General features: G+C 36.1%; 2 protein-coding genes across 2 annotated transcripts; both read right to left on the reverse strand.

Moving 5' to 3' along the window:
• Positions 1-2,794: 2,794 nt before the first annotated feature.
• LOC132301157 (uncharacterized) lies at positions 2,795-4,626 on the reverse strand. The gene is made up of 4 exons (XM_059798432.1): positions 4,495-4,626; positions 4,147-4,224; positions 3,403-3,690; positions 2,795-3,337 (listed from the first exon to the last, which is right to left on the reverse strand). Exons 1-4 carry the CDS (start codon positions 4,624-4,626, stop codon positions 2,795-2,797), a joined length of 1,041 nt encoding a protein of 346 aa, XP_059654415.1.
• A 3,056-nt stretch (positions 4,627-7,682) lies between these two features.
• LOC132299664 (ATP-dependent Clp protease proteolytic subunit-related protein 3, chloroplastic) lies at positions 7,683-18,919 on the reverse strand. Its single transcript, XM_059796418.1, has 10 exons — positions 18,557-18,919; positions 17,695-17,796; positions 13,858-13,980; positions 12,741-12,800; positions 11,311-11,407; positions 11,136-11,209; positions 9,509-9,562; positions 9,331-9,414; positions 9,108-9,228; positions 7,683-8,117 (listed from the first exon to the last, which is right to left on the reverse strand). The coding sequence occupies exons 1-9, from the start codon at positions 18,839-18,841 to the stop codon at positions 9,133-9,135; spliced, it is 975 nt and encodes a 324-aa protein (XP_059652401.1). The 5' UTR covers positions 18,842-18,919; the 3' UTR covers positions 7,683-8,117; positions 9,108-9,132.
• Positions 18,920-19,256: the final 337 nt, after the last annotated feature.

Genomic DNA, 19,256 nt, shown 5'->3' on the forward strand with positions numbered 1-19,256 from the left:
CCGGTCATCTTCCCCATTGCCGGCGACCGGAAAACTCGCCGGAAGGTCGCCGGAAATTGCAGAAAATGCCCGAAAAATTCCTAAAAATTATAAAAAAATCCTTAACACCTTAAGGAATTATTTTTAACTATTTTGAACTTTATAGGATAATAACTAATTATCTATCATCCTAAATAATTAAAAATTCATTAATTCAATAAACTAAAAAAAATAATCATTTATTAAAATCTAAGCATGCTCTCAATGCTCCATCATAATCTAAATAATTTAAACAATTAATTTATGGATTCAAAGGGGAAAAATAGATAATAACTTGCCTTCTGGATTTAAAATAAATCCGCCGGTTGCGCGTAGTAGGGTAAATTTCTCCTACACCGGTCCAAGCTCCTTTCTTTCTCTCTCTTCCTTTCTACACTTTTACAATGGCTCACTGAAAGTTATAACTTTTTCTAACTCCCTTCCATTCCTTCTAAGGTAGGCTAACTAATTTATATACAATTTATATAATATAAATATTACAAATATCTAATTTCACATTTAACTAACCACATTCCCAACCATATGGCTTTAAGTCTACCCATAAACATTAATGAAATCCTATCATAATCTCTAATTTCATCATGGCATTAAGATTTAATACTATTATTATTATTATAACTATTATTATTATTATAACTATTATTATTATTATTAATAAACTATTATAATTATTATTATTATTATTACATAAGAATACATTATATCATCATAATACTTTATAACACAAATATAATACTTTAATTAACTAATATTGCTTAATTAAACATAATCAACAAATAAAATTATTAATAATAATACATGCACAATTAAATGAACTCAATATAAGAATGGTAAAGAAATCTATACATTAATTAATTCAAATAAACTAAACTCTTTAATAAAATACGGGGTATTACAGTATATGCATTAGGATGCATAGCTGGATGTGATGGTTGAGGTGTACCCTATTAGGTCTAGGTATTCATGCCCATCTTTGGGTGCATTTTTGCATGTTACCTTCTACTCAGGTTGAGACCCCATTATAGTCCAGTGAAGGTCCTCTAGTGTGGATATATTTATGTATGGACTAGATAAATATTGTGAGGTATTTAGGTGTATCTGCGTATCGGGTCACTGTATGGATTGTAGTTAGATTAGAACTTGTTCGTGGGCCTGACCCACTCTTATTTTTCTGGTATCGGACGGTTCCAGTCTTAGGCTTGATCGTGCTGTGCAAGGATTATCATTCATTCCACTGACGACGTAGGATGTCCTTCCATATTTTAGTATTTGGTTTTATGTCAGTTGTTTACGTTTCAGTTGAGATTTTTATTTAGGGGTCCACTAGATGGATTCCCGAGTTGTAATTCATGGAAGTTTTGGAAGTTGGATTTTATTAAGTTTTATCAGGCTATTGATGATTTTATATTAGTATTCTGTTCAGCTTTTAATAGTTATTCTTATATCATTTTTTTCATCTGTGTTCGTTTTAAAATACTTTAATTGTTTGATTTCCCTCGGGTTTGGGTATGGGCCTGATCAACCCATATCTCGGATCTGAGGGGTATCACAGGGCTAAAGCGTCTGTTTTCCCATTCTCTTCTCGTGGTATTTGATGAATTGAGAATCTTTGGAAGTGATTCTTTAATTCCTTCACCTTTTGTAGGTAACTCTTCATCTTCTCGTCTCGTGCCTCCTAAGTACCTCGAATGTCTCCTACAGGTCAGTCAAATGGTCTTCAGCTTTTAAGCTTTTCACCAACATGTCATCAACATATACCTCCATGTTTCTACCAATTTGATGCTTAAACATTGCATTCACTAGCCTTTGGTATGTTGCACCAGCGTTCTTGAGCCCAAACGGCATTACTTTGTAACAGTACAAACCTCTATCAGTGATGAAGGCCATTTTTTCTCTATCTGAGGTGTACATAGATATCTGGTTGTATCCAGAATATGCATCCATGAAACTTAATAGTTCGTGTCTAGCCATTCCCTCAACGAGCATATCGATTCTTGGGAGAGGAAAGCTGTCATTCGGGCAAGCTTTGTTAAGGTCGGTGAAATCCACACATAGCCTCCACTTTCCATTTGCCTTCTTCACTAAGACCACATTTTCCAGCCAGTCGGGGTAGTACACCTCTTGAATAAAGTTGACTTTTAAGAGCTTTTCCACCTCTTCTGATATAGCCTGATTCCTTTCTGGAACGAAAGTCCCCCTCTTTTGTCTGACAGGTTTAAAGTCAGGATTTACATTTAAGCGATGCTCCATGATAGTGGGGTCTATACCCGGCATGTCTTTATGGACCCATGTAAATACGTCTCAATTCTTCCTGAAGAATTGAGTAAGTTTATCTTTGATACCTGGGGGGAGTAAAGACCCTATACTCACTTTTTTCTCGGGCTCACCGTCACCAAGGATGACTTCTTCTAGCTCCTCTGTAGGTTCCGCTCTATGAAAGTCTGGTCTATCTTTCCCTTCCAGCCCTTCAATCGTAAATGCCTCTTACGATTTTGTTTTTCTAAGAGAGGCGATATAACATTCGCGAGCCATTATTTGGTCCCCTCTTAGCTCGCCCATACCATATTCAGTTGGGAAGCACATCAGGAGATGGTAAGTGGACGTGATTGCTTTCATGGCATTCAATGTTGTCCTCCCCAGGATAATATTGTATGATGATAGGCAGTCCACCACTACAAAGTCCACCATTACAGTGACCTGCTTTGGATTGGCTTATGCAGTAACTGGAAGGGTAACTGTCCCCAGTGGATGTACTTTATCGCCTGAAAATCCCACCAGTGGTGATTTCATGGGTCGGAGCTTCTCTCGGCCAATTTTCAATTTCTCGTATGCCCAGGGAGTCATCATGGGGCTGGTGAATTCCCTTGTCATCTTCTTCAGAAAAGGTTATAACCGGCTCCTCAACTCGAGGTAATTTTGTTGGAGGACTTGTCATTCCAACTTCATTCACCTCTGAAAAACTCCGAATACTCCTAGCATGAGCCCTCTGAGCCGAACTCGTCTCACCACCACCAGCGAAGCCACCCGATATAACTTTGATCTCACCCATTGGTTGGTGTTGAGGAGGGCGATCATCTCGGCCCTCCCAGGCTGGGTTGGAGCCTCCTTTTCCATTTTCAGTTGTGAATTTGCATAAATGACCTTTACGAACAAGGTTCTCGATCTGGTTTTTGAGGTCGAAACTATCTTCTGTGTTATGTCCATGGTCCCGGTAAAACCTACAGTATTTACCTAGAGACCTCTTTGTTGGATCAGCTTTTAGCTTTGGGGGCCATTTCAATGATGCGTCATCTTGAATCTGCAGAAAGACTTGATCTACAGATGTATTTAGGGGGTATAGTTGTTATACCTGCCTGGGCTCACTGGGCGGCGAAACGATCTGTCAGCCTGGTTGTTTGAGAATTTCTTGTACTTCGATTCCTTTTCCTCCCTAGTGTTAGGTGCTGGCCTCTTCTTCTCCGACCTCTTATCTTCACCATCTTTGTTTTTTTGTGCATTCATAGCATCCTCAGCGTTCATGTGCTTCCATGCTCTAACCATCAACTCTGTCATGCTTGTAGGGGCTTCTTTTGATAAGGAAAATAGGAACTTAGAAGTCTGTAGTCCTCCCATAAAGGCTGTGAGGGCAACCTTGTCGTCCACCTCTTCTACCTGCAGCATATCAGCGTTAAAACGACTTATGTAACCACGGAGAGGCTTTCCCTTCTGCTGTTTCACATTCAATAAGTGTGTTGCTGTCTCCTATGCCTCTGCCCAGCGATGAAGTGTCCAATGAATTGTTTGCTCAACTCATTAAAGATTTCAATGGAGTCTGGCTTTAATTTATTGAACCAAGGACAAGCCCAACCCTTTAGTGTGGTAGGGAAAGCCCTGCACATAATCTCATCCGGTACGACTTGCAAATACATAAGAGCTTTGTAGGCCTCCAAATGATCGAGAGGGTCCCGCGTCCCATCAAAGCTCTCAAGAGTTGGCTGTAGGTCTCCAAATGATCGAGAGGGTCCCGCGTCCCATCGAAGCTCTCAAGAGTTGGCATATTAAATTTGCTAGGTAGAGGACAACTCATAACATAACAGCGAGGCTAAATGCTAGGTTGGTCTTCTGTACCAGATCGTTCACTGTGGCCTGGCCCTTCCCTTTCATTGCTTGCATGATGTCTTTGACCCTAGTTCTCAGATCTTGCATCTACAGATTGAAATAAGTGACGTCTTCAGTCTTATCACCAACACAACCAGAGGTACCTGCACGGAGCCTGGTATTATTCCGTTCAAGAGACCGATGGTGATGGCTTATCTGTTGACCCCCTATTTGACTAAGCTCAGCGTCGTTGTCAATCCTACGGCAGTCATTCTTGGGTACTTCATTATTCTCCACCTCATTAAGGGCGGTTAAGCGTTGTAGAATCATTGAATTTTTCTGGACTAATTGGTTCATTCCCTTATTTAGGGTTTAAACCTGTTGTTCCAACGCTGTGACGCGTTCCTGATCGTTTGGGAGGGCGGGGGGTTGTCTCGTCGAGTCCCCTTGATCAGAAGTTTGCAATGCTTCGTATTCGCCAGCAACCGGACTAGATCGCAATCGAACCATACTTTATTTAGAGAACTAAAATCGTTCCCACAGACGGCGCCAACTGTTGATGATGGATGTTCCGCAACCTGGATCTGATCTGACTTCCTGAATAAAGAGAAGAAAAAGTGATCCTACGAACACCGGTGTGTTACCGGTGGAGTAGGCTCCGACGAACAAGTCAGTGTGAATGATAATCTCCCTGGAGAAATCGAGAAATTGAGTTAGGGTTTATTACGTACCTCAAAACGTTGATTCCCCCGCCTTTTTTATAGGGCTTAGGTTAAGATGTCACGTAGAATTACCTTATTGTAATCTGTAAACTTAATCCTTATCGTAATCTTTAATCCTTATCACAATCTTTAATCCTTATCGTAATCTGTAAAGTTTATCTCAATCTGTAATCCTTATCGTAATCTGCAAAGCCTATCTCAATAGTGTGTTAATTTAGTAATCTTCCCTTAATTATGGATTTTTAAATTATACATCCATCAGTATCCTTGAAAGAGAATCAGTAGAAGAAAAAGAGAGAGAATTTGAAAATAAAGAGACCACATTGTTGTCTTTGCTTGAAGAATTTCTTAAGACTTGGAAAGTCAAACCCACTCTTATAAACTTGATGCTTGAATACAGAGGTTGTTGGTGCTCCATTTGTGAAGATCAAAGGCAACATTGATTTACACACAAATCATGATTGAGAAACTAGATGATATCATTAGTTGCTGGAACATTCTTTGAGAAATTATGTAGCATCTGAGCAAAAGATCAAAAAGAAGGACAACATACATAATCAAAAGAAGAATTTTCAGGTCAAAAGTCTTCTGCAATTGTCTCATTCTGAGCACTGAAGCAGGATCTCATATCAACATTCTTCAAATTCTTCTATGCGGAGCCAAGATTTCAATTAAGGGGAGCGCGGTGTAAAAAATATAATAATTTAACGAACATGACAAATATAAATTGTTATCATTGCAAATATACTAAATTAATGAATAGTATAACAAATATAAGTATTTGATCAATATAAGAACTAAAATATTGTTTAATAATTAATAGTTTCATTGGATATAGTTGTAGATCTTTTATTTTGAAAGTGATGCATGAAAATTAGACACATTAACATCATAAATTAGAGTACTAAATTAAAATAAATAGAAGAGAAAAAAAATTGCTTACTATATATATCATTCGTAAGTGCAAAACAAAAAATTTTAAGTAGAAAAAAAAAAAAAAAAAAAAAAAAAAAAAAAAAAACAGAGAAAAAAAATTGCATGCTATATATATCATTCGTAAGTGCAAAACAAAGAATTTTTTTTTTTTTTTAAAAGATGAGATCTGTGAAAGGAAACCATTAGATTTTGATTGAATAAGGAAAATTTAATTTAATTTAATTTTTTTTTTGTTTAGGAAATGAAAGGAATTTGAAGAGCATAAGAAAAGAAAGAAAAATTTAGGATATAATTTTAGAAATTAAAAATTTTAGGGGACATTATATAAAAATTTTCTTATAAATATAAAAAAATTAAAAAATAACCATATTTAGTGCCTTAAGTGGATTTTGGAAGTGTCAGGCTTCGACTCTTTGCACCTACTAATCTAACTTCTAACCCTTTTTGCCTTGTGAAAAAAAAAAAAAAAAAAATGCTAGGCGGGGCCAGGCATCGGCCACGCCCCTGATTCAGAGTATCCTCACAAGAATCACCCACTTGATTTCAAAAGCATGTACAGCAGTACTTGGAGCTCTATTTACTGTGTATGTAAGCTAAATTGAATTGTCCTCTTAAACCTTTTATCTTGCTAGTTTGGGTTCTGGTGTGAGAGATATTGTAAACAGGGTTTGTTTGTTCTTGGTGAACTAATTGTGTATACAAGGGAAGTGATCAGTGAACTGTTAGGAGTGGTGATGGGTGTGTGTGTGAGAGTGGTGAAAACAACTGTATTAATCAATATTGCATTAGTAAACTTAAAAAAAAAACTTTATTGTATTAATAGTTAACATCATAAATTAAAGTAATTCGCTGCTTTTCCATAATGTATTGGCTGCACAAAAGGCCCTTAAGCTCTGTTTGGTTAAATAGAAATTAATAGTAAAAATTGAAAGTAAATGAAAGGAAGATAAATTTTCGATGTATTTTTTATTTATATATTTTAAAAAATAAAAAATAAAAAAAAAACTATGAAAAATTACCATTTTATGGTTTGAATGACATGAAACTTACTATAAAAGAAGTGACATTATTGTAAGTTCATAAAACTTTCTTAAGAAATCAAAAAATTTCTTCGATTTTTATACAAGTAATTAGGTGGTAATGGAAAGTAATTTTCTCACAAAAATTTCCATTCTTTTGCTAACCAAATAAGGATGACAATGGGGCAGGACGGGAATCTCATTCCCCATCTCCATTTCCGATAATTTTTTTCATCTCCATCCCCGCTTGAAATTTCACTTCAATTCCCATCCCCATCCCCATTTACTATAAGCTATAATTTTTTTAACAAATAATTTTTCTTATTTTCAGAAATATGTTTATATATACTTATTATAATTTAGTAATATATCATAATATGTAAGGATGTTTTAATAAATGTAGACCCTAAAGGGCAAATTTACCCTATCCCGCCCCCGCTGCCCCAGCATTCAAAAATTACCCCATTCCCATCTTTGTTTGCATAAAAAGATCTCCAAACCCACCCTCAACGGGGCAGGACCCACTAGGATGGGGAATTTGCCATCCCCATAACCAAACTTCAAATGTTCAAAAAATTCTCCTCTCTCTCTCTCTTTTCTTGCTATTTCCATGTAACCAAACGGAGCCTTAACGTGCATGGAAGCAACTTCACGAAATATGACTTTCAACAACCACCAAGATGACTTACTTTGGCCTATCATCATCTATCTAGTTCATAATTCTTTTCATCCTTAATACAGCCCCTCTAAACAAATCCCTCAAAACTTGATCCACGTAGAAGTGGACTGTCAATTGGCATATTCACAAAACTACAAAAAAAAAATAATAATAATAATAAAAATAAAAATAAAAATAAAAATAAAAATAAAAAATTTGTTGAAAGAAGAATTTGGTTGAACTAATAATTCAATGGGTATATGATAAATGAAACTCAGAGTCAGGGATATGTCCAACCCAACAATAATGTTAATGGCCATACTTGAGATATAGCTAGCGGTTAAAAACCCATTTTTCCTAGAACTTCTTGTGTACAATTACCCCTCTTTATGTACCGTTATTTGTTCGATAAGAACATTGTCATGCTATTTAGTATAAAGGAGGGAGAAAAAGAAAGAACCTTTTCCACACCGGAAAATAAACAAATGTCGGTCCAAAAAGTGCATTATGAATTCTTGCTTACAAGTTACAACAGATAGCTATCTCGGTCCTGCATTTTCAGTGCTCTTCATCAAGTCCATATGCCCTCAATAATATTGAACTTCATCTTGTAACCACAGAATCTGAACAGTAGTCCACCACATTTGACTTTCCCTAGTTGACATCCTACACTCGAATTTAGCATGGTCTAATTAGATTTGCAGATTTATTCAACATTTCACAGAATTCAACCAAAAATTTTAAATAACCCAATGAAAGAAGGTGAAATCGAATGGTGGATATCAACTGTTCATAATAAATAATAATAATAATAATAATAAAAAATTCAAAACACAATGTGGTGATCCTATGATTCCAGATAAATAAAGAAAAGTTACGTCATAAAAACAACCAAAACACCATGGTAGAAGAGTTCTGCTTCATCACTGAAGTTTCCTCCTTAATATTTCAAATCGTATCTCCTCTTGACATGGCAAACAAACATTCAGATTCAACCACACAGTGTGCATCAGTATAGACATAAGAGATAACAATGGCAAAAAATAGAATAAAATTCTCGTTCGTAGCCCAGAAATGGTCCAACTAAATCAGTTCTTAGACTCATTTTCTAGCAATCCCTGTTTCAACTTGCACTAACAGGTATTTACTACCTGAAATTGGAGAAAGGGTACTACTACACCTGAAAAAAAGTTCATCATCAATCTCGGGGATTTGGGTTTAGAGGTTTATCTCACTAAAGTCGTTCTGGATTCTGAAAAAGACGCACAACCGTCAAAATATACCTTTAAGCTTTTCAAGGCACCAAGTGAGTGAAGTACGTGTTGGTAATAGGGTCGAATTATTTAGTAGGATAACACTTATTGACTGAAATTTCTGTCTTCTTGTAACATGGCAGGACTTTAACAGGATGGTAGGAGAGCACATAAGGGCCACACTTCACTGCATCATGCCTTTTGGTGATTACACTAAACGCAAAAGAGCCATATCTAAAGTTCTAAACTATTCGTGGGCTAATCTGTTTAAAGTGAATTATCTTTCCAAGAGTTTCAAGTAAGATGCCTTTGTTGTGAAAAATGACGTGCAGGTCATATTTTCCATATACAGATCCACTGTTGAGCTAAAAAAGATTGTGAGAAAGATGGTGAGTTCACATACAGTGTGATTTTTTACTTGAAAAAGTTTAAACTGCATCAAGAACTTTGATGCCAGCATTTTTGTCCCAGTCCTCTGGTGCAGCAGCATCTGCCATTATCTTTTCTTGACCACGCCAAAGAATCTGAATCCCAAGAATTCCACAATATTTCAGCAAAGTCTTAACATATTCATAACATAAAATACTATGTACTAAGAAAATGTGTGGCATATATAGACAACTTACCTTATCAATGACACCAAATTCTTTAGCTCTTGTTGAATCCATATAAAATGGTCTTCTCATCACCTTAGCGACAGTCTCTACAGACTGGTAAAGTATCAATTTGTTTAATGAGTGCTACCTATTTCATGCTCCTTTTGTAATTAGTAAAAAAGAAACACTATTGATGCATCATACTCACATTTCCAGTGTGTTTTGCGACGAGACCGGCAAGAGTGTCCCTGTTTATTATTACCTGCAAAAGCAATTAGGTTGGTCTGAAAACACCTGAAAAGGTAAACTATATCAAGCATATATTAGTGCTGCTTGCAGTTGTGGCTTTTCAAAGTTTTCTGGAACAGGTGTCGGAGTGGGCAAATTTTCCTTTTTTGCTTTTTCCTATTTATTTTATTCATTCATTTAAATATATGTTTTATTTATTATTTTTTCTAGGGGTTGGGAAGGAAAGGTTGGACAAGGTTAGATTAGTTCATAAAAATAGAGGGAAACGAGGACAAAGGTGTGAAAATTTGGAGTAATAACAGTCTTCATGCCAGATAATCAAAAATGTGTGAGAGAGTGGTGGGGGGGAGGAAACCTAAGCCTCTTTTATGATCTAAGGAAATGTTTCAAGAGAAGAGAAAAAATAGTCTATGCCCCATTTTAAAAAGCATATTTTATGACCAGTAAACAACTAAACAGTGGGATTATATAGGAGTACCAATAATAATTCATAACTTAATCAGTAACATGCTATCAAGGGCTTACAACAGTACAATGGAGCTATAACTAAAGCAAGAGCTAACGAAGGAGCTACCTATATAAAAAAAAAAAAAAAAAAGGCTAATGAAGGAGCCGAATAATTTACCAAACACAATTTAATGACAGAGTGAGCTGTTGGCCTTTATCTTTTTGCACTGAGTATGAACTAACAAAATATATTGACAGAAAAAAAAAACAAAAAAAAAAAAAACAAAAAACAAAAGATCACTTCCATTGATGAGTCGATGACCAAACGAGGTTGACCTTAATCAATTTTCATACTGATTCGTCGAGCTCACTCCTATGTATTTTTTCAGGTAATGGAAATGAAACGGATCAGGCTAGCAAAGGCATTTCATTTCTCTCGGTCTAGGATTAGTTTTTTACCCCATTCCTAGAAGAATGTATCAGCGTTATTTGCAAGTGAAAAGCTGATGTATTATATAATTTATTTTTGGTGATTTCATGCCTAAGCTATTGAGGTATATTTTTTGGGGATTTCATGCCGAACCTATATTGGATATTTTACTTATGCACTTTGATGAAATTGGAATTAAATAGTTGTAACATGTTACACATTTCTTGGAAGATCACACTCTGAATCCCCAGGTAAGCATGGATTGTTAGAGAAGGGGTTTGGTGGTAGACACATTATATTGACCAATGGGTAGGAAAGAAGCAGAGCAAGAGCTCGATTGTATCCCTCGCTCATATATGCTATTCGGGAACAACACTTTAGCAGTTGGAAAGTTAAGAAAAACTTATTAACTTATGCATGCACAATATAGCAATTTTGTAATTTGACAAAGAAAAAGAAGGAACAATGCTAATACAGACTTGCTCTCTATAACTATCAACCAAAGGGTACAATTCAGTCACCACTGAATATCCATACAAGTTAACTTTTTCCACAGATTATGTCATTAAATTACCATAACTGTCACTGATATTTAAATTCAAATGCTAAGAAGCTATAAAGATAGTTGATAGTACCACTTAACTTACTAGAAAAGTGTCACAATACCTTACATTTGAAAGCTAGGAAGGTACAAAAAGTTTTAACTAACCTCTTTCGCACGAATAAGGACATCACTCGCAGGCATTAACCCAGATGAAGGGACACGGGGCTGTTGGATCATAGCTGGAACCGAAATCCAAGTGAAACCAAGTGACATGGGATATAAGATGATGTAGAACAACTGAAATTCACAATCACAAATTAAACTAATAATTGTACAATACCTTTGGCATGTGGCATCATAAATCGTTTTCCCTTACTTCCTGCAGCAAGCAAGAGGCATGCCTGACCTATAGCAGCCCCAACTGCAACTGTATGGATCTGAATATGGAAGGGAGGAGGGAAGGGAAGAAAAAGAGCAAATATTTCAATCAGTCTCATAATCTAACCACAACGTGACTATTTATTAAATGGAACTAAACTATCAAGATCATGAAACTCTTTAGATATCTAATAACAACTTATCATACATTTGTGACTCATCCAGTCACTAGTGTATAACTAGAGCTGGTAGCTGATTCTTTTTGAGTTAATAATCCAACTTGCTTGTGGTTGTTTGGGGCATAATATGAAGCATGCAAATTTATTTTCCATAGACAAATTTATTTTAGGACCCTAAAGCTCATTTACTTTGCTTTTGTTGTATACATATATATCATTAATAAGGAAGACCATTACATCTATCTTGATCAAAAGTGTTGGGAGGGATGAATTGTGAATAGATCTAACTCTTGTCATTATTTCTTAAAATCTATATAATATTAAAAAAAAAAAAAAAATAATAATAATAAAAATTATATTTTTATAAAAACATAAAAACTAATTGAATTGGCCAGCAGAGGAGTCATCCATGAACAAACTACTTATAAATAGGTTACGTTCAGGTCAAGTAGTCCTCTGAAAATGAGCTCTAGTTGATAGTAAACAATATATATGTAAAATACATGCACGTATGAATAAATTAAAAAACTCCTATCTGCCTAACATGCATGATATGTAACCAAAGTGTTCATTTTTCCTTTTGTCAAATCTTAAGGTATGCATACCATGTGTCATAGAAAAAGCTTCATGACATAAAAGGTTCTAACATGTTTCACTTGCCTAATCTAAATCAACAATTGATTCTCTTATAGCATGCAATACCACAACATAAAATGTGGTTGTTCTGCAAGTAAAGCCCATAATTATACAGGCCATGCCTCATGGCAAGTACTGTCTGCATCTATTTAGCTTTTATGCAATTTTGTGCGTGAGTTAATTCGAGCATATGGTCAACCATACTTGCCTAAACTATCTGGATTCCAAAATTAGAAACATGAGACCAGAACAAACATATCGGTTCCCCATGTCAAATGTTATTGGTGTAGCTTACAAAAACATAAATTTGTTTACTCATTTTTTAAAATTTCATTAATTAAAAAACTGACACTGGGTAAGGAATGACCCTTTATCACATCTGTGTATTTTCCAGTAGACATCTGTAGATAGTTGTCACTTCCCAAAGTGCCAATAACTCTTATGTTTTTGTTTATTATTGTCGGGTTTTTGAGAGACTAACAAACTGTATTGATTAAATTGTATGAAATTAAGGTCCGTACATGTATATGCTTCATACAAAAGATTTCGAGATGGCAGCATTTATATATAAGTTTACCTCATTCTTCAATTGCATCATAGCATCATAAATCGCAAAACCCTCAGTCTCCATCCCAACCTGAAAGATGAGAACCCTTTAAAGCCATGAAAGTGAACACTCAAAAGTGCCATGACTAAATATATTAGAATCTGAGAATATCATCGAATAACTCAAAGACATAGAAATAAATCTAATTGGGGCTAAATAAGTTTGAATGCAGTGATTAACAAAAAGTGGGGAAACTTTATTGTAAGTTGAATTTATGAAGTACCCAACCATTTCAAAAGCAAATCTAGTGCCCATGAAGCAGTTTCATCCTTTTAGGCAGGTAAAGGACCAAAATCCAGCTGAAAGAATGCAATGGCATGTGATGACAAGCACCTAGTACATGTTTGAGCTTGTTTTGCGTCGAAAAAATCATGGAGAATATAGATGTCAATTTCTACAGTAAAGAATATCACAAATTGTCTACAAGGAGAAGTATCCAGCATTTGTAGGTGGGGGGAAAAAAAAGCAGCAATTATGGGCAAGTTTTATAAAAGTTGAATAACGTAATCTGAGTTTCCTTCTCTTCCTCTGCAACTTCTCAAACATTATAATAGCTGCTCGAATAAGCGTAATTAGGGTAATGATACAAGAAAAGAAAAAGGACATCAGTCCCTTGAAGAACACTAATTAAAAACATAACGCAATGATAACAAAAAATCATCATTCTGCATTTAGACAAGGACAACATTCAAATGAATATGCCATTATAGGAAGCTATTCAACTAAATTATGATGGAAATAGAAAAATGACCAAATGATATATAGACTCATTATAATTATTATTATTATTTATAAGTGATATATAGACTCATTATATTTAGTGTACAGTAAGAAATTACATCCATAGACAGATTGCTACTTATTTCATGCAATGTAGCTAGAAAATATATGCATTTCAATGATTATATAAATTGATTACAAATAAATAAACAATTACAATATGGCATTGGATTAGAGAAGGATGCAACGCTTTATCTAAAACCATCTTTTAAACTACATATGAACAGCATTTGAATATGAAATATGAAAATGTTAAGCAGAGAACCCAAGAAGTAGGCACAATTCATATAGCTAATAGAAGGCTCACTGTTTCACCATCATCACGAGTTGTTCCTGTAGAATTTATGTAAAGATATATAGGCTCTTTGGGATCCATCCATTGCAGGTACATCAATTCTGCAATCACGAGCTCTGTGACCGCTGGCACCAACTGATATATATATATATAAATAAATAAAAAACGTTTAATTCATACAAATTGTGTGGTAAAGCTAAAAACTAGATAAATTTTTTTAAAAAATGGAAAGCAAAAGCCTTTTTTTAGGCAGTCTTGGATGTACTTTCTTATTTCTCCCCTATTTCCTCTAAGAAGGCAATATGAAAAATAACATGTTTCAACCTAATAAAACATAGAATCTAATTGTTGTACATTTAAATAATTAAATAAAATGGTGCTTTTAAATGATTAATTCACATACCACCAAGGGTGCATACCCTAGTGGTATCTCCTCACCTTCTAAAGTGGAAGGTTGAGGATTCAAGTCCCCAAAAGGGACACTGGGTGTGTGAGCTATATTTGCCAGGACAGAAAAAATGCCTCTTTCATGTAAAAAAGGTTTTGCAAATACTTCTGCAATTTACAGGTCCTGTATCTAGTATACTTTTATCTCCTCACCAACCTGCTTCAGCATTTCACCACCAATTAGGCCCAGTGTCTTGTCAAGTTGTACCAACAAGTTATCATTTCCTTATTTACATATGAAGTTAATCTTTTAGTCACTCGTAGATTAATATAGTCACAACATTCATTATTATTGTTCATCATTTTTTATTTTTCACCCTTTATTGGTTCGCCTCCTAAACGCATGATGTTTATACCATATGCTTCTTTTTGATGGCAGCCAAATGGTTCTATCAGGTGTGGCTCCCTACAAATATAGGGCCAGTAATTCCCTTTGACAACTTAAATTTATTGCATCCGGCAAAAAAGACATAAAACCTTTAAATAAATGAGATGTTAAAAAGAAGAGACATAGAGAGAGGGAAGAAAAGAAAAACAACACCACATGATTCTCCAGTATTTAAGCATATGATCAAAGTCTTTTTGACAATGCATATGATATGATCAAAATCAGCTTCAAAATTACCCAAAAAGCTATGACAACGCATATGATTCTCTCTGGAAACATGACCCAATTTCTTTTCTTTCTTTTTGATTTTGGGTTTCTTTATTTTTTTAGGAGCCCAGAAAGCAAAAAGGCGGGGGAGAAGGAAGCCGAACCTCACACCCTATCTTAGAATGTTGACAAAATGAGATACAAGTTCACTGGTAGCTACAGAATACTTACTTAGTTCTTACTGCAAAGGAACTAATCACATTCAGTATTCACAGCCAAGGAGGTGTTACAAGGAGTGCACAATATGCTTATCATGGAATTTCTTTGTAATCCATATAAAAATGGTAATATTCTCAATATAATCTTCTATCATTCATTGAGGTGTCCATGTCTTCACAGTGCAGATTGGCACCAAATTTTCTATCAAATATTGGCTGCAGGGTGCACTAAAAAATTTAAATATTTTCCCCACTTTGATGTACTTAGCCAATACCAACTCTTCAACTTTGATAATTTTTTCCATTGACATTGTTTGGGGACAAACTACAAGTAATATAGCTCACTTCTGATCCCCCATAATAAATCAAACTTTTGTGTTTGAAACCACACAAAAGATGGATGAATTAAAATGGAAAGTTCAAGATAACTTTATGTCTGCACGATATTAATAGCCCCTAGTACCCTACTGTTACGGGATTTGGACCTTGACAAGCCCCCTGACAGCCATGGGATGCTATCAGCGTGCACTAGGGGTGCCCAGTGGCATTTTCGTAAATATGGCGATAAAGTGAAGCTTGGAGTTTTGGCTCAGGATCTTTATGGGAGGTACCTTGAGTCCATAGAAGATGGTTGGCGCAGACGACACTCGATTTGGATGCCGTGCACTTTGAAACATTTATATGTAGGTGTAGATTAGTGGGCTTGGCACGGCCAAGTTCACAAGGTTGGCTCAGATGTTGCTTAAAGCATGGACCACACAAGTCATGGACGTGTGGCATAGTCAAGTCAGGGACATGGGCACAAGGCAGTGGGCGTAGGCAAGGCTCAGCGTGCAAGGTTGGCTCAGGGGACTCAGACATGCTTATGGTTACAGAAGATGGCCAAGTGGGCTCAGGTGGTTGGGGGAAGTTACACTTCCCACTAAGTGGGCTTAGTTGGTTGGGGGAAATTACACTTCCCACTAAGTGGGCTCAATTGGTTGGGGGAAGTTACTAGCACTTCCCACTCATGTGGGGAGTGGGGGTGTGCTGAATAACTTCCCATCCATGTGGCACAGATTTGAGAGGACAACACACAGGCGGTTGGAGGTGGTTTCTTCCACTATGCTGAGTGCAACTTCCTGTGGACACGTGGCATGAGCAGAACATGCCAACAAGCTAGTAGTTGGGCTTGTCAACTACATATGTAGTGTTGGCACACTTAGTGGGTGCCAACATCACCCTAGGTGGATGGGGGTGTCATCCACCACTTTAGTGGGTAGTTGTGGGTGGATGGGGGTGTCATCCACCACTTTAGTGGGCAGTTGTGGGCGGTTTTGAGAGTTTGCCTATATATTGCTAATGTGGGTTCTGTTGTGAGAGCAGATTGAGAGTGAGACACAGAGTTGTGTTATGAGAGACTCTTGTATGCTTCTGCAAGTTGAGGCCTTTCATTGTACTGTTTTGTGAATAATAGTAAAAGGTTGGAAGCCTTGTGCTTCTGTAAATTTGTGGGTGTTATTGTCTTTACATTCTTACAACTATACTTGTGTGTGAGAGTGTTTTACTTGCTGTGTGTTCTAGGTAGTAAGTGTGAGTTGGCTGAGCTAAGTTAGAAATTCAGAAAAAGTTGTTCATATTTCTGGCTTAGTGCCATCACAGGGCACTAGATTCGTGTTCAGAATTTACCCCTGTGACACCTACTATATTGACCTCATTCACTATTCACGCAAAAGTAGGTCACAGAAAGGGCAATCTCATATGTTTACCCTGAGTTTTATCTTTTAATCATAAATAATGTCATGATTTTCAATTTAAACATTTATCATTTATTACAGACCTTACATTATCCAGGGTACCAAAATCTCATGCATTATGCAATTGGTTAATGGTCCAAAAAACTGCAATTGGTTAATGGTCCAAAAAACTGCAATTGTTCCCTCTGCAGCTATAGTTAACAACCCCAACTCTTCCATTTTGATCACACGTATGCCAATACTATAGTCAGGAACAAAATATTGGTAGCAGAGCCATCTGAAATTTCCCAACATCAATCAAGGCTCGTGTATTATAAACCACATACAGAAATTATTAACATATGTGAGCACTTGATTAGTCTACTCAATCTATTATTTTGATCACTGTTTGGGTCTGCCCTAAGGAGTTAGCTGTAAGGCCTTAAAACGAAAATCTAGCATTTTTCTTATCACTTCCTTTGATATAGTTAGCACATGTTTATAATGTATTGCAAACATAATTACATGACAGATGTAGGAATGGAAGTCCAAAATCCCATTTCTCTAATTAAGTAAAGCACCTGATGGGATCTAACAGTTATTTTCTCTAATTAAGTGAAGTACTCACCAGTGGTAGCTCATGGAAATATTCATAGTCAAAGATTTGATCATCTTCGCACTTATGTATTCTACAATGTCAATCAAAACTTGGCTCGCCACGTAAATAGGGAAACTATAATTTCTCATTCCTCAGATGATAAAACTGCACTACAGTCAACAATATGTAATCTTTGTTTCTTCCTCCCTTCTACTAACTTCCCCCTAAATGGTACTAATATTCCAAGAAGATGGCATTGAATAGATCAATACGTACCGGCATGCCAATATAAACTATTCTACCATGCAGAAGCAATGAAGGTAAGTCTGGAGGAGGCCTCCTTGGTCTGTGCTCATTGTACGAAACGGATCTTTCCACCTGATAAGAGCAAAAACATCACCAATTAAACAACTTACATATCAACAAAAACATTATGCAACAAATTATTAGTAGACACAAATTATATGAAAACAAAATAAGAACATTAAATTAAGGGAAAACGATACAAAATGAAGAAAATCGTAAACGAAACTACATTTTAAGCAACACAAAAATAAAATAAGATATAAATTTTAAACAAAAGAAAAACAAGAATTACTCATCAAGCAAACAAATTTCATCAAATAATCCCAAAGGGATAGCCTACTCAAAAGACTCCCACTTCACATCCTAGAGGTCAGGAGTTCAAATCTCCTTGGGGCCACCCAAAAACTTTTTTCAGTAATTGCCCGGTGCATGTGGAATGGGGACTATATGTCTGGCGGTGGATTATTGGGTGCTCTACGAGGCCCAAAACCGACCAAAAATACACAGATTTCATAAATTTCATCCCCACCATTTCCAACTATTGAGTAAACATGATTAAAAGAAGGGAATAAAAAAGCATTTAATTACTCTATCAAACTATCCTGTAATTCAAGAGTCAAAGTAATAAAAATCACATAATCACTTATCATGTAAAATATAAATCAGTAGAATGTTGTTTAACCGTACATAATAGCCAGAACTATATATATGCACATAACTATGCATACATACAATTACAGCTAGATACACAGACACACACATATACCTATGCCTACACATATAATGATATATATAGAGAGAGAGAGACAGAGAGAGATGAAGAATACTGTACCTGGGCAGGTGTAGCCATGAGCTTGGGAGAGCCCATAAGGTCAAGATACGGAGGCGTGTCGGAATTGGTAGGCCGATTAAGAAATGCTTCCGGGGCATTTGCAGCGGCCGAAGCGAGGTTCGACAGAAAAGGGTCGTTAGGGCTCACTGGAGGCATCGGAATTTTAGCACTGTTTCTACTGTTGATTGTACAAAGGGTCTTAAAGGTTCGACTCCTAAGAGAAGCTGATGAAGATGATGAACAAGGGACTGAAGAAGCCATTGGTGCTTGCAAACAGAATACCATTTGGAGAATTTCAGAAAATTTTGATTGTTTGGTCTCTGTGCAAGCTTCGAGAGAGGGGACAAGGGATGATGATGGTGAATGTTTGGGTGGGTTGGGTTAGAGGAGATGCTGATGGGCCAATACTTGGTTGGTATTGTTTGTGTTGGGCTTGAGTCCTCCTTTTTAAGATTGGATTGCTGTTGGGTTACAAAAATAGTTTTCTTTATGTTTTCTACGAGGTGGGTGTCCGATGTTTTGAAAGGGATCTTGAGCTTATAAACATGAATAACAATATCTATCAACTTAAATTTTTGAGTCAAATGAACGGTTTGGTTTGTTATAATTAATAGCAAAGCAAGTGAAGTCCCTTATTCGATATCAGACCAAATAGGGTGGTTCAAACCATAACCAGAGCGTAGTATTTTTTGGTGAGGAG

Source organism: Cornus florida, unplaced genomic scaffold (assembly GCF_030987335.1).
Source record: "Cornus florida cultivar Cherokee Brave unplaced genomic scaffold, ASM3098733v1 CherokeeBrave_3.0.0_Hap2_Chr03, whole genome shotgun sequence".
Taxonomy (NCBI): domain Eukaryota; kingdom Viridiplantae; phylum Streptophyta; class Magnoliopsida; order Cornales; family Cornaceae; genus Cornus; species Cornus florida.

Excerpts from the sequence above, each read along its gene's own strand:
- LOC132299664 (XM_059796418.1), bottom strand. The coding sequence starts at position 18,841 with ATGGTATTCTGTTTGCAAGCACCAATGGCTTCTTCAGTCCCTTGTTCA. Across the intron at positions 13,981-17,694 it reads TAGTTTATATTGGCATGCCG|TTGGTGCCAGCGGTCACAGA; the intron begins GTACGTATTGAT and ends TATATATATCAG. Across the intron at positions 9,415-9,508 it reads TCGCAAAACACACTGGAAAT|TCTGTAGAGACTGTCGCTAA; the intron begins GTGAGTATGATG and ends ATACTTTACCAG.
- LOC132301157 (XM_059798432.1), bottom strand. The coding sequence starts at position 4,626 with ATGGTTCGATTGCGATCTAGTCCGGTTGCTGGCGAATACGAAGCATTG. Across the intron at positions 3,691-4,146 it reads AGGCCACAGTGAACGATCTG|GTAGAAGAGGTGGACGACAA; the intron begins GTACAGAAGACC and ends GATATGCTGCAG. Across the intron at positions 3,338-3,402 it reads ACAGATCGTTTCGCCGCCCA|ATTCAAGATGACGCATCATT; the intron begins GTGAGCCCAGGC and ends GTCTTTCTGCAG.